This window comes from Mesocricetus auratus, unplaced genomic scaffold, assembly GCF_017639785.1.
Source record: "Mesocricetus auratus isolate SY011 unplaced genomic scaffold, BCM_Maur_2.0 Super-Scaffold_100022, whole genome shotgun sequence".
Taxonomy (NCBI): domain Eukaryota; kingdom Metazoa; phylum Chordata; class Mammalia; order Rodentia; family Cricetidae; genus Mesocricetus; species Mesocricetus auratus.
In genome coordinates this window covers 9,134,707-9,148,168 of record NW_024429203.1, presented here as the reverse complement: position 1 = coordinate 9,148,168, position 13,462 = coordinate 9,134,707, and the positions used below count along the sequence as shown (strand labels likewise).

Genomic DNA, 13,462 nt, shown 5'->3' with positions numbered 1-13,462 from the left:
TATAGAATAAGAGCTTAAGGTGTCCACTTGATTCTGCCTAAAGCTGAGTTCTCCTGTTTTCTCTATCACCCCCTTACATCTCTCTTTCTTACACACACTCACTCTCTTGCAGCATTTAAGAACTGCTTTCACCAAGTATACACCTGTATTCTAGAGTGGGCTGTGATAGAAGTGTATAGGGGTGAAGATGTGCACAGTCTGTTACCCCATCCATGCAGACAATTGAATCACTGGGTAAATGGGAACATGACATTAGAAAGGTCACAACAGGTCACATCAATTCAGATGTTCTACTTACCTGCTTTGGACAGTCACAATCCTGTTGGGAGTCATATTCAAAGGTTATAGATATATGTCAAACATCTGTGACCTAATAAACCTATCACCCTCACACTCATCCAAGCCTTTGCTTTCCCATTTAGATACCACATATGCTGGTACAGTCATTCATAAATGCACAACTGCTTTTATACTTAAGCTGCTACCTTTACTTCTTTGAGCCCTTTTTGTTTTTAGTATTTAGTCATTTGGTGTGTACCCACTATCGTATATTGCATGTCTTTATTTTTCTAAGGTTACTTGATTTGGAAGCCTTGTCAGCAAAGAATTTTAATTGCTGATTTATTTCCCCTGCTGTGACAGCCACAGAAATTCAGTCAATATTCATCAAGATGTTAAGTGCCAGATCTTGTGTTAGGGTTCAGGAATAGATCGGAGAAGAGAGAACTTCAGCTCCCCCTGAGTATTGTGGCTGTTGTGAGAAATACTGCCACAGAGGATGTATCATGTGGTGATGGGATAGGTCCTTGTATGAGAAAGAAATTAGGAACTGAAAAGGCTGATAGAATTTAGCCTGAAAAATACAAGGACAGGATTCCCAGGAAGGGCAGCAGCAGATATAAAGACCCAGAGCTTGGAAAGAAGAATTTTAAGGAAATTAAAATAGTCATCAAATGAAGTAAGTTCTAGTGTGGCTTTGCTGTGAGAAAAATTGGCAGAAGATAAAGCTAAATGCTAAGGAGTGGGTCTCTGGGGCTCTGATGCCACACAAACACGGGAAGCTTTACTCAGAGGGCGGTGGAGAGCCACTATGGGCTTAGTGGAGGAAAGAGATGCTCTCAGATTCAGGGAACCTTCTTTAAATGTGACCACTGCAATAGATCTGGCAAGAGTTGATAATGACTGGCCACCTAAGGGAAACCTCAGGCATTCAGGTAAGAGCTCCAGGAAGGAGCTTGCTTCCTGTCATAGTAAGGCAGTGAAAACGGAGAGAGGCAGGTTCATGTTACATATAGTTTAGAACATGCACTTGACTGATTGGGGGGGACACAAGCAGAATGACAGGAGAGTTAAGAAACTGGGCAGTGTTTCAGGGGCAGAGTTCAGGAGATGGTAAAAGTGACGTTTAAATCAGGCTTCATGGAGTCATCCTCATGCATAGCATTCCAGAATCAAGACCCTATCTCAATAAAACCATAATTTTGTTTCCGTTCACCCCCCCCCAATATAGCTCTAGTGTCTTTTATAAGAACATTGGATCAATAGTCTTTTTGCATGGGAAAATCCTGTTCTTTGAGGGAAAACACTTATAGTGTCACATTGTTAACTGTACTGTTATGGCTGGAGAAGGAGAAATCAGTAGCTCTTGTTTCTGGGGTTGGCACAACATGCCATTGGGTACTACTTGTATTGTCTTATTTAATCCTGCAGCTAACGTAATAGGAAGTGCTACTTCATTTTATTATAGGACTGAGATGTTGAGAGACAGGAAGGTGGTTCAAGATGAGACTGACAGCTTGTGGAGCCTGAATTGAAGTTGAGGCCATTAGCTACAGCATCCATCTTCAGTTCACCCCGCAGTACTGTCTCTTAGACATCCAGGATTTGATATCTAACCAGTACACATTGGGTTATTTTCCTGAAGCCTGTTATATCCCGCTTTTCTCTGTATTCACATACGTTTGTGGGCTCAGCTCCTTCCTATAAGCTGAAGATTGAATTATTTAATGGACTACAAGCCCTTCTGAAAACCTAGGAGTGTTCCCTCTGAATTTCCTATGACAGATGATTCACACACAGAAAGAAATTACATTTTATTTGTCCTAGTGACTGTCCTTTGAGGAATCTCTTATTAAGACTTTTCCTTATAGAAACATGCCAATCTATGCTTGATTTGCATCTTAGCTTTAAGCTAATTTTCTGCCTTGGAGGGAAAAACAGACTCCTCATCATCCACTTTTTAAAGGCATCTTTGATCCTGACACCTTGTCAAAACTGTTGTGAAAGGTGAGGTAAATTATTTTCATATGTTACGCCTGATTCACATGTACACTCACAACATCCCCCCATCTCCCTCCTCCAGGATTAGAGCTACCTGAGTTCAGGTAAATCTAGTCTAGAACGCTCTAGTAGTTGTTCTCACTTTCTTGCTTCTTGCAGCTCTCTGATAAATTCCAAGGAAGAAGTCAAAAGGAGGTTCAGGGAAATCATTGTTTTCTGGGAGGAAAGAGCCACAAGTGGTTGGGCCCTAGGAGAGGAGATCCAAGGTCTTAATGCATCAACGATGCCCTTCCATGTTCTACTGTGTAAACCCTAGAACAAATGGCATCCAGTACAGGTGAATAGATGAGGCAACAAAATTACACAGCAGAACCCAGAATGCCATTCATTTTTCTCCACTTTCTAAGTGTCAGGAAAATGAAGAATAAAGATTTTGGGAAAGGACGAATTTCTTTTATTAACTGACGACATTGTGAAGATCCTGCACTGTCTTCAGTCTAATTTGACAGAGATCGAAGGGAGAAAAACAAATAAACAAACAAATGATGTTTGTATATGGGTTTAGTTAGAAAAACAGTAAAAGACAAATACTTGACTTTAATAGAAGTGCACATTTAAACCTTCCACAAGTGGGTAAGCACAAGCACAGTCCTTTTACAAAGGGTGAATGCCTTGCCTTCCTCTCTGCCGTCCTTCCCTTCAGTGGTCTGTCTTCTCCACATCTCTCCTTAGCTACAGCTCACCTGCCTCCAGGCCTTGCAAGGCAAACAGAACATAGAGAAACCCAACTAAACCTTCAGAAACCTTAGAGAGGATTATGATCACCTCATCCTGCTCCCACTTCCTAGAGGAAAGTTCAGACTCTAGTCGGCCTGGACACATGGGTTTGAAGCTAACCCTGTCTGAGCACTGACCTGTGTGACTGACCCCTGTGTTTGTCTGAAATCCCCAGCTGACTAGCACAAGAGCAGTGAGTGTGAGCATGTGAGGAAATGCAGATGTGTTCTAATCATAGTGAAATAACATCGCCGAGGTTCAGCCAGGATCACACTTATAATAAAACAATATTGATTGATTCCAGGAAGAGCAAAGATCAGTTCTACCCAATTACACTCTGGCTACCCCCTGGCAAAGCAGCACCGCTCAGGGATTATTTCACAGCTTTTTTTTTTTTAATAGATGAACACCATTACAAAATGTTCTTTGTGACACATGACAGTGCATTTCTGTTTGTGGTGGTATGTAAGCCGTATTTATATGTATATTCATGCATACATATATGAATACACAACTGACTGTGAAGCACGCATGTCTTATTTATGAAACCCGGGAGATAATTAGACAAAAGAAAGAAGAGTGAGTCTAAACTACAAAGTCCACAAAGGAGGGAGAGGGGCCCTGATTGACCTGATAGTCTGTGGCTGGTGGAGCATTTGATTAGCATGTGCTCAAAGAAGAAAATATTTCTAAGTAGAGAGAGTGTGGTGGGGAATAAGAATTTTATCCATAAAGAAGAAGGAAATTGTGTCATTTGTAGGCAAATGGATGCAATGTGAGATAGTTATATTAAATGCATTAAGTCATCCTCAGACAAATCCCCCATGTTTTCTCCAGTTTGTAGACCCGAGGCTTTATATATTTTATAAATAAAGTTAGATGTGTATAAGATGGTGGGACAATAGAAGTAAAACTATCCAGGGAACAGAGATGGATGGAAAAAAGAGTAAGAAGACAGAAGGAAGCAGGGTTCAAAGTGCATTATTTTCTTGTATGAAAATATATCTTATGTATCCCCGTGTAATAAAAACAATAATGAAACAGAATAGTCTCTTACCGGAGAGTAGAAACAATTAGACTCATAGAAAGTCACAGGACAGACAACTTACTAGCCTAGTTTATTTCCAACACTCTTGCAGCCATGCTATTCCAATAGCAAAGTCTTGGAAGAATGGCTTAAGCATTCTCTTTATGGCTAGATTCCTAGCATAGGCTACAATCTAGACAGCCATGTCGCAGCTAGGCTTTAGGGGAAGATTCCCAAATGGGCAATTAATTTAGATTTAATAGGACAGTTACTGTAAGTTTAAATAAATGCCAGTTAAATATTAACAGTGTATTTATTGAAGATTAACATTGCTGGATGCATTGTGGGATTTTCTTTTCCTTAAAGAAACCCTTTATCGGAAGACTTTTAATCATCTTGACTCCTCCATCAGCTTGCCTTAGATCTGGGGCAGCTCATTAATTACCATGTATGATAGTTTTCTGAATTCTGAAGTGGTACCTTGGCTTACTGGAGAGGGGAAGGGCAGGGGGAAGAGGCTATTTCTGCACAGGAGGAAGAGATAAGTGACTCTGCAGGGTAAACTGCTTCTGAGAAGAGGACTGAGGAGCATCATAATCACAGTCTATTAGAGTTGGAGGGGTCCTTGGAAATCTTCTAACCCAAGCTCCTTCTATAGGAGTCAGGAGGTAGAGGCCCAGGCACCTCCTCACAGTAAGTGGCAGACCCTTGATCCCTGCCTCCCCAGAGTTGTCATTATACTTTGGAATCATTCTTTAGTTCTTCAGAAATGTGTTAGCCCATTGGAATGAATTAACAGGTAGATCTTGAAGGAGATTCATCGTCCATGTAGGATGTTGGTTCATTTGACAAATGAAAGTTCTAACATTTCCAAATTAGCAGCATGATATGCTGATGGACTGAGAGGATCTGCCACCCTGGTTACAGGACGATATTCATGTGAAAGTCATGACTAGGAAAAAGTCTAATTGAAACAGTGTTCTCATCTCCCTGATCTTTGCCTTCTCCTTCTTCTCTGAGCTGAGGAATAAAAAGCAAAATACTCCAAAGAAAAATGTGGGTAAAGGTTTGGGAAAGATACGAGCAGTAGATGATCCTTTACGAAAGAAAGATGTAGGATATGCAAGGCATGTGTTCCTCACAGTGCCTTGGGTGTGATCCAGGCTGCAGAGACTGTCATGCACAAGCTTGTTGTGGTATCAGGAGCCACTTCCTGAACAATTGGGCTGCTTCTTGCAAATGTCACACTTGATAGGTAGTGTGTAGGTGAGTATACTCATGTAAGCTGATGTCCACAGGTAACCTCTCTAGAAGGACTATGGGGCTGACAGCTGTGGGGTGTTGATGGGGTTAGAAGACTAAAGGACTTGCTGAAAACAGAGACTGCAGCAAGTTAACATGGCAGACTCCAAGTGGCCTTGTCTGCAGCAGGCATGTAGGGGCAGAGAAGGGTTCAGGAGCCCTTGGAAGAAGGTCTGAAGGTGTGGCTTACCTAGGATGGCTGTAGGCATCTTCTCCCCCTACACCTTGGGTGTTCTCTACCTTTACAGTGTGCTTGGGAACAGGAGAGGTCTAAGTTCTTCCACATCTATCAAGAGTAAGAAGATAGATCTCAAGCATGGCTTGTTTCCGCTAGGCTTCTGTGAAAAGACAGCAGCCATTGGATGGCAAGATACTCAGGCATGAGGTCGTGATGTGAAGGGTGGGGTCACTCTTCTTCCAGCTTAGAGTGTGTAGACTGAGGCACTTCCTCTCTCTACCATAACCCAGCATGGTGTTTCTTTTCTTTCTCTGGGATTAGGCTCCCTCCTGATGGAACTTCCATGGCTGGCCCCAGAGCTGAGCTCTGCTCATAGACTCCTCTTGTGCTCTGAATGAATTTCTCTGTGTCTGACATGTTTAACCCAACCCCTCCAGGTATCAACAGAGAAACACGGGAGAAGCCAGATCCTGAACTTCTGTATCTGTTCACAGAGCCTCAGAGCAGCTCCATTTGCTTGTTACTATGAATTCTTCTAGTTTACAAGCAAAGCTGTGAACTCAGGGTCCCATCCTCATGACAGAGCATGAAGATTTGACTTTTGACCTTTCTGGTTCCAAAACCCACTGTCCTTCTGGGTAGATAATATGGACTGAACGGGTGCATGAGTGCACATATCATACCACAGGGGACAGAGCTACCAGGTCTCACCCCAAGCTCGGCTGAACACAGCCAGATAAGTGGCGGCTTCTGCTCGCCTTCCTTCTGTTCTTGGATTGGGTAGAGTCTATGAAGTTTGCCTGCTACAAGGACTCTGCCATCCCGCCTACCCTTCATTCTTCCTCAACAGCTTAGCATCAGCTCCTTAGGTAAAGGTCTTCCATTTTTGATGTGACTAGTTTTCTTCCGTTTCTTCCTCACAGTGCTCATACCACAAGTGTATTCTTTACTCCGAGAAGCTCTGCATGCGCTGTCTGTCTGTCTCTCCTGGAAGACGGCACGCTCTGTGTGGGCTTACCTGACTAGAGGATCTGTGTCACATTAGGGCATCCCTGATGCACTCCTTTCCTCTTAACAAGGACTCTAGAAAGTCCAATTCGGTGCAAGAGATCTGGACAGGCACCACAGGTTGAATTCTTAAGGGGAATGTAGAGTTCAACTGATTTTCCTCAGCTGAGGGGAGTAAAAGTCAGGGTTCCCTAGAACTTCAACATCTGCGAATCTCACTGTAAATAATGGCTTCTGAGGAACCCAAGAGCACCAGACTGCTGGTAAGTAGAGGGCGAGCCGGTGTGCTGGGTGCTTTCCTTCATCTTTCTTTATCTAGTTCTCAACACAGGCCCTACCTATGCTGGTTTACTGAATGCATCACTGAACACCCAGAGGCATGAGGAGCAGTGTGTGGTTCCCCCCATGGTTGTCTGCATGGCCCCAGGTGAAGCATTAAAAGCAGTGTTTGCTACCCATCTGTTCAACAGTGTCCATAGTTGTGGAATAATGGGCATACGCCTGGACCAGCTGTCAGGAGTTCCGAGATCTTGCCCTGCTTTGCTCATCGTTAGCATTCTACCTAATGTGACCCACTTCATCCTGAAGTGAAGGGGATGTGAACCCTGTCTCCCCACACCCATTGTGACACATCGTTCTGCGACTCTCTGGGTCTGAGGCTTTACTATGACCTAAATCTTACACAAGAGACAATTTTGCCCCAACCTCTCTGACTCTTGGGATGTGCTCTCTGAATACATGCCCTTTGTATTCTTGGCACTTTAATTTTATCTCATTCAGTTGCCCTCCATAGCTTTATTCCCCCTACCATCTCTGTGCTTTGTGCATCTCTTATAAAGTTCTGTGGGTTTCAAAGCCCATGGACTGGCAGCCATGACCCTGCCTTTTCTTCATCTCCTTCTTCTCGGATCTCTCTGTTTTTGACCTCTTTTCTCTTCGTGCAGCCCTCTTCCCCTCTTCATGTTGCCCTGTTGCTCTTCCCACTGAAATCCTAACACACTGGACTGTAGCCCAGATTAGCAGTGATTTTTATTGTGATCTTGTATTCATAGAGGAGCAAAAATAGCATGCATTTTTCCAAATCCCAGCCCTTCCCTACACCCCTGGAGGCACCTCTTTATCCAGATTTACACTGCTCTTTCTGATTAAATCTTCCAATATCTATTTGATGTCACGCCACTCACTAACTGCCTTGCATTTTTCATCTCGCCTGTGCTCCTATTTGAAATATCTACCAGGAGAGGGGGGCCTTTCGCCTTTGTAGAGAAATTGAGCTGGCATTTCTTAAGCTACCGTTCTTCCCCTGTGTCTTGCATAGTGGAATAGCCACAGCTCTTTTGCTCACCCCTTGCTGTAGGTAACACAGAGTAAAACAAAACAAAATCCCAGCTGGCTACCTGTCAATCAGGTCAGGACTTCTCCTTGTTCAAACCCTAGTTCAGTGTCCAGGTGCCAAAGCAGGTATAAGAAGCCATACACTCCTGTCTGCTTCAGTGTGTGTGTGTGTATGCATGCGTGTGTGTGTGTGTGTGTGTGTGTGTGTGTGTGTGAGAGAGAGAGAGAGAGAGAGAGAGAGAGAGAGCTTGAAAGGTATTGTCCTAAAGATATTTTTATAACCTGAAGCAATTACAGCTGTCAGTGCAGAGACAAGCTGTGACAAGTTGATTTATGTGTACAGTATATGTGTGTGTGAGAAAGAAGGGAGGAAGGAGAGGGGGATGGGAGGGGGAGAAGGTGGAGGTGGCACTCGTTAGGAGTCTGCTTTCCAGGAGGCAGAGAGGAAGTTGTTTCTATAAAGAACACAAATAATGAAATTGCTCTGACTGTCATCCCTTTTTCATTAACTCAGATATGCTGGGAAAAATAAAATAAATCCAGCAGTTTTTATGAAGCCAGAGACAGGATATAAGATAAGCCACTAAGTGCTGGTTATATTTAGGGATTAGGGGATGGGAAGGCAATTGACATGCAATTTTGATCTTCATCTTTTTAAAGCACTTCAAGAGCAGGTATGAGTGAAGCAGACCTGTCTTGTTAATTGTGTGGACATCTCTGGCCTTTGGCCACTTGCTTGACTTTTATTTGTGAATAGAGTTTGGATCCCTGGGTCCTCCAAGCAGAGCCTGTGAGTGGCTTTTCTTTGTTCTCCATGAGGGTTACCTGAGCTCTCATGGGCTTTCTGTGGACAGCCCCCAGGTGCTACAGGTCAGCACTGCTCCTCAGGGTCAGTATTTTTGAGTATGTTGCCTGTTTGAGATGAAGTGTATTCACACCGATATAGACTGTGTCTCAAGGAGCTTTGGAGGATTATTTTTCTGTCTAGCCATAATAACGAAGCAGTAGCAGGAAAAATGTATTAATAAAGCCTCTTCCATCTTAAATGGTTTTCTAAGTATTTTCCTGTAGAGTTAATCATGTATGTAGGCCCCTTGGGACAGGCTGTTCGTTGTCATTATCTCCATTCCTAGATGCAAAACCTAATGCTCATTTGTACCCACCTGGAATTAGATGCATGAGACTGAACTAGATTCATGAAAGGAATCAGCCTCTCCATTCTAGGGCCTGGGTCTGCAGGGAAATGACTCCAAAGCCCAGAGTGAGCTCCTTTCCCTTGCCCATGTCTGGCACTTGTTTCCACTGAGTGTGGCACTTAGGAAGTGGGGTGGTGATGGGGACAGAGGAGGGATAGTGGGTGGATTATTAGGAGTGACACGCTGGCTTTAAGGAAAGATTCTTAAACTCAGAAGCCTGTTACTCAGCAAAGAGAAGCTCAAGCCTGCTCTGTGTACTCATGAACAGCTCAACTGAATGAAATAGTTTAATTTACGATTTTCATATTTTCCCACTGGAAAAATGAGACAAAATAGACTTTGGGAAAAAAGCATTTGTAATTGCCATAAGTCAACAACCAGCATTTTTGGTGCTGTATGTCAAAAGGTTCCCTGGGTTCAAAAATAGTGGATGAATTCCCTGAGACTTTAATATCAGAAAAAGTCACCAGAGGAGACAGTAGGGAATTGGCCTAGTAATGAATTGATGTCAAGCATTTTGACACCTGCAGTGTAAAGTTGTTCAATACTTCATGGCCCAGCATTGCTTGGGTAACTACAAAAATAGAAAAACAAGTTTGCTCATCTTCCAATTTGGCTATCACAAAGCTGACTTCTGACCTCCCCTCCCTCTGGTATAGCAGTGTGAGGGGGACATTGTAGGAGAAGGGTACTTGTAGATTCTCTCATGCTGTCTACATGGAAATGGCCTGCGTTGCTCAATAGTGTCAATGGCCCCCTGATACCAGTACCCTGTGGTTAATCTTCATTCTGTAGTCGTGTTTTGGTATCGGTGTTGGATAGCTTTGAGGAAGAGCTTTTTTTTTCACTGTTTTTTTCATAGCTTGTTTTTAAAATAATGTCCCAACTGTATGCAATAGAAAGACCATGGGAAGCAAACAAAACCATCCTATCCCTCTCCCTGTCCCCAGGAACACTTTAAGTTATTATTGCAAGCTCAGGACTGGAAGTCCCTGAAGGGAGCCTATTGGTGTTGCCCTCACAGTTCCTGCTGATCCACTCTGTTCCCTGCACAGGGACTAGGCATGGTCCATCAGAACTAGGGTGAAGGGAGAAACATGATGTAGGCACAGAGGAACCAGCATCAGACAGAGAAGCCACAGAACCTGAGGCATATCCAGTCTTTCCTTGGGCTTCAAAGATATAAAGAAAACCACACCTGCTGGAGATGAAATCAGGTATGCCAGAGTGTGAACCCAGAACCCTGAGAATCTTCCTTAGAAACCAGGCAGTGGCCCATGCCTGTCCCCCCTTCCCCGCAGCGTACTCAGTGTCTGGGGTGGGGGTGGGGGTTGAGAAAGGCGGTGCTGTACTTGACCAACATTTTTGTGGGATTTTGCTCATTGCACCCACCAAGATGCCTTTGGAATTCCCACATTTATTTTTTACATGGGCAATCACTTTAGAATGGTTGTGTTTAGTCTATGGGGTTTTAGGGGTGGGTGGAGTGCAGAGGGTAGTGTAACGTTGAATAAAAATGAGACTATTTAAAGCATCCTCCTAACACTGTACTCTAAATGCTGATAGAATTAATTTGACCATTTTAAAGGTGCACATATGCATGCTGCAGGCTCTTCTCTTCCTAGTTAGTTTGTGACCCTTATTAAGATGTCTAGGGCTTATTAAGACCTCACTGTAACTTTGTCTTCTTAATTGCGAAGAGCTTGCTCTTTACATGCAGAAATGGTTAAACCAGTGGCCAGAGGTGGTGCACCGCCCTGCCCTGGCCCGGCGCGGTGGGGGTTAAGGTGGGCTCCCGCACCCCGCACCCGCCGGGATGAACGCGCAGTCCGTGCCACCCGCCCGCTGGATTGCTTGGAGTCGGCACCCAGAGAAAGTGGCGGTCAGGGATGGAGCTGCTGCCATGACAACCCCGATGGTCGGGGCCCGCGCGCATCGGGGCTGCTCCCGGGAGGAAGGCGGCGCGGAGGCCGGGGGCGGCCGCTGAGCGTGGCGTCCGCGGCTCCGGTGCCGACTGCGCTTCGCTTTCTGCAGCGAGCCAGAGAGCAGGCGAGAGACCGCCAAGGTCCGCCCTGCCGGGCCGCTCGAGCCTCTGCTGCGCTGCAGAGACGACAGCCCAGGCTGCGGCGCGCATCTGGGCTCCGAGGAAGTTGACCGAGGCTCTGCGGCAGGATTTCGGAGTCCGGATTGCACGAAGCCGGCTTAGCAGTAGCCTCCTGGCACCATCCGGACCGCCTCTAGCGTGCTCCACTTTCCATCTGCTATTGTTCCAGATTGTTTCTGGCGGTGAGCCTTGCTCTGAAACTTAAGAAAGTGCTAGATTTCCCCTTGTTCGACTGAGGAATCGCAGACCACATCTGGGTAGCTGGATGCAACCCAGCCACAGCCCTGTTGGATACCAAAGTGCTTACTCCTGTCCAAAGTGCCATGCCTGAACTGCTACAGGGAAGAGGCAGCTCCTGAGACCCGCACCTGTGCGCTTGCTTGCCTGCCTTGCGTTTCTCCTTCCCGGCCACCTTCCTGGACACAGGCAGCACCGAGAAAGTCCTCGGATGTGTGCCGCGGAAACTGGTTCTTGGAGACTGGCGAACTGAGGCTGGATTTGAGGGAGGAATATTAGACTTGGAGGAGTCTGCGCGCTTTTCTCCTCCCAGTGCAACGCGCGGTCGCCGCTAGTTCATCGCAGGGTCCCCGCGCTCACTCCCCACCCCACCCACTTCCTGTGCTCGCCCAGGGGGCGTGTGCGTGCTGCTGCCGGAGTTCTGGGAAGTTGTGGCTTTCGAGAATGGGGGTCTGTGGGTACCTGTTCCTGCCCTGGAAGTGCCTCGTGGTCGTGTCTCTCAGGCTGCTGTTCCTTGTACCCACAGGAGTGCCGGTGCGCAGCGGAGATGCCACCTTTCCCAAAGCTATGGACAACGTGACGGTCAGGCAAGGGGAGAGCGCCACCCTCAGGTAGGGAACTGCCATTCTATGAAATAATGATTTGTTTGGGCTGGGGGACAGGGGCAGGGGGTGCGGGTGTGTGCACTGGAGCAAGCCAGGACTAGTGGAGAGGTCGCTAGTTCCCTGCGCTGCACAATTCCCGAATGAGCTGGCTGCTCTGCCAAGGAATGTGGCAATCACAGGGACGTGCCAGGGGAGATCTGTGTTGCCCAAATCTAGCTTCTTGGACTCAGGGGTTTGTCAAGGGTGAGGGATAGCGGTCTCATTTTGAGGGCAGTGGTCCTGATGATGCCTGTTCCTGAGCCTAACGACTATGGTGAGCTGCGACTTGCCTGAGACTCAGCATGGATGATCTCTCTGAAGTTAATGAGCCCCAAATCAGGGACATGGCTTGATGGGGATGTCCCACTCCACCCGTGCTACTGACAGTTGCCACCAGGGACCGGGTTCCGCACAACCTCTTTTCCTGAGCTTGGTTTTACCTATGTTTTTCTGGGATGTCTGCATTCCATGAGACAGTGGGCAGAGACGGATGTGTTCTCCTGTCTGATCATGGCTTTTGGACACTAGCACCATGTCCTTTGATTTGTCTGTAGAAAATGTCATTTACAGGAGTGGGCTATATTGTTGGCTCTATCCACCAAATCAGTATGTGCAAAACTTGGCACCAAAAAAAAAAACAACCTAGACTTTAGTGTTGTGCTGGGTCAGGGTTGATTTCTAGGACTGAGGATTGCAAACCTGGGAAGGAGGAGAAGAATCTTGGCTACATTTTGTGTTAAGTGGGGCAAGGCTGTCTCCCTCCTTACCTTGCTATTAAAGCACTGACTCCCTATCAGCCTTGATAAAACCACACCTCTCACAGGAGGGCTACACACTGGATGATTGTAATAGGAGATTTTCCTCTCTGGAATTTTTAAGAGACCAAGAAACCTTTCTGCCTCTCTTTGACTCAGTGTGTCCTCTTTGATAAAGTTTTCAAAACTGGTCCACTGCACTGACCACGGGTGACATGAGCCTGTTTTTATCCCCTGATATGGAGATTCTTGGGAAATTAACCTTGCCTTTGGTTCCACATGTGTTGGTCCCATTTGTGTTCTAAGACTGGACTGCATGCATGATACCTACAGGACAGAAAGCGTTGGGGAGGCAGTGCTGGCAATACAGAGTTGAATTGTGAGGGCATTGTCAAAAACACATGTGATTTAAGGAACCATGCAAGGCTGCAAACATGCCAAGATTCTTTGTCTTTGGAGACCTAGCTGTCATGGCTCCAATGAACTCCTGGTTACTCAATGACGCATGAATGAACTCTTCAGGGAATACTGCAGCTTAAGCTAAACTGCCCAGTTGCCCCTCTCTGAAATGACTGGGTGTTTGCTTTTTGTAGGGACTTTATGGGAGTTGCAACTATGC

General features: G+C 45.8%; 1 protein-coding gene across 5 annotated transcripts in view; it reads left to right on the top strand.

The window, feature by feature from the left end:
- The window catches only part of Ntm (neurotrimin), a 969,232-nt gene that overhangs the window by 546,685 nt on the left and 409,085 nt on the right, over window positions 1-13,462 (top strand). For 3 of the 5 annotated variants that reach the window (XM_013119429.3, XM_040730185.1, XM_021232078.2), the window contains exon 1: window positions 11,185-12,055. In XM_013119429.3, coding sequence (XP_012974883.1) covers window positions 11,889-12,055 — 167 coding nt within the window. In that variant the 5' untranslated portion in view covers window positions 11,185-11,888. Of the gene's footprint in view, window positions 1-10,178; window positions 10,321-11,184; window positions 12,056-13,462 lie in introns of those variants that run through there. The other 2 variants (XM_040730186.1, XM_021232077.2) reach the window with 2 other exon arrangements.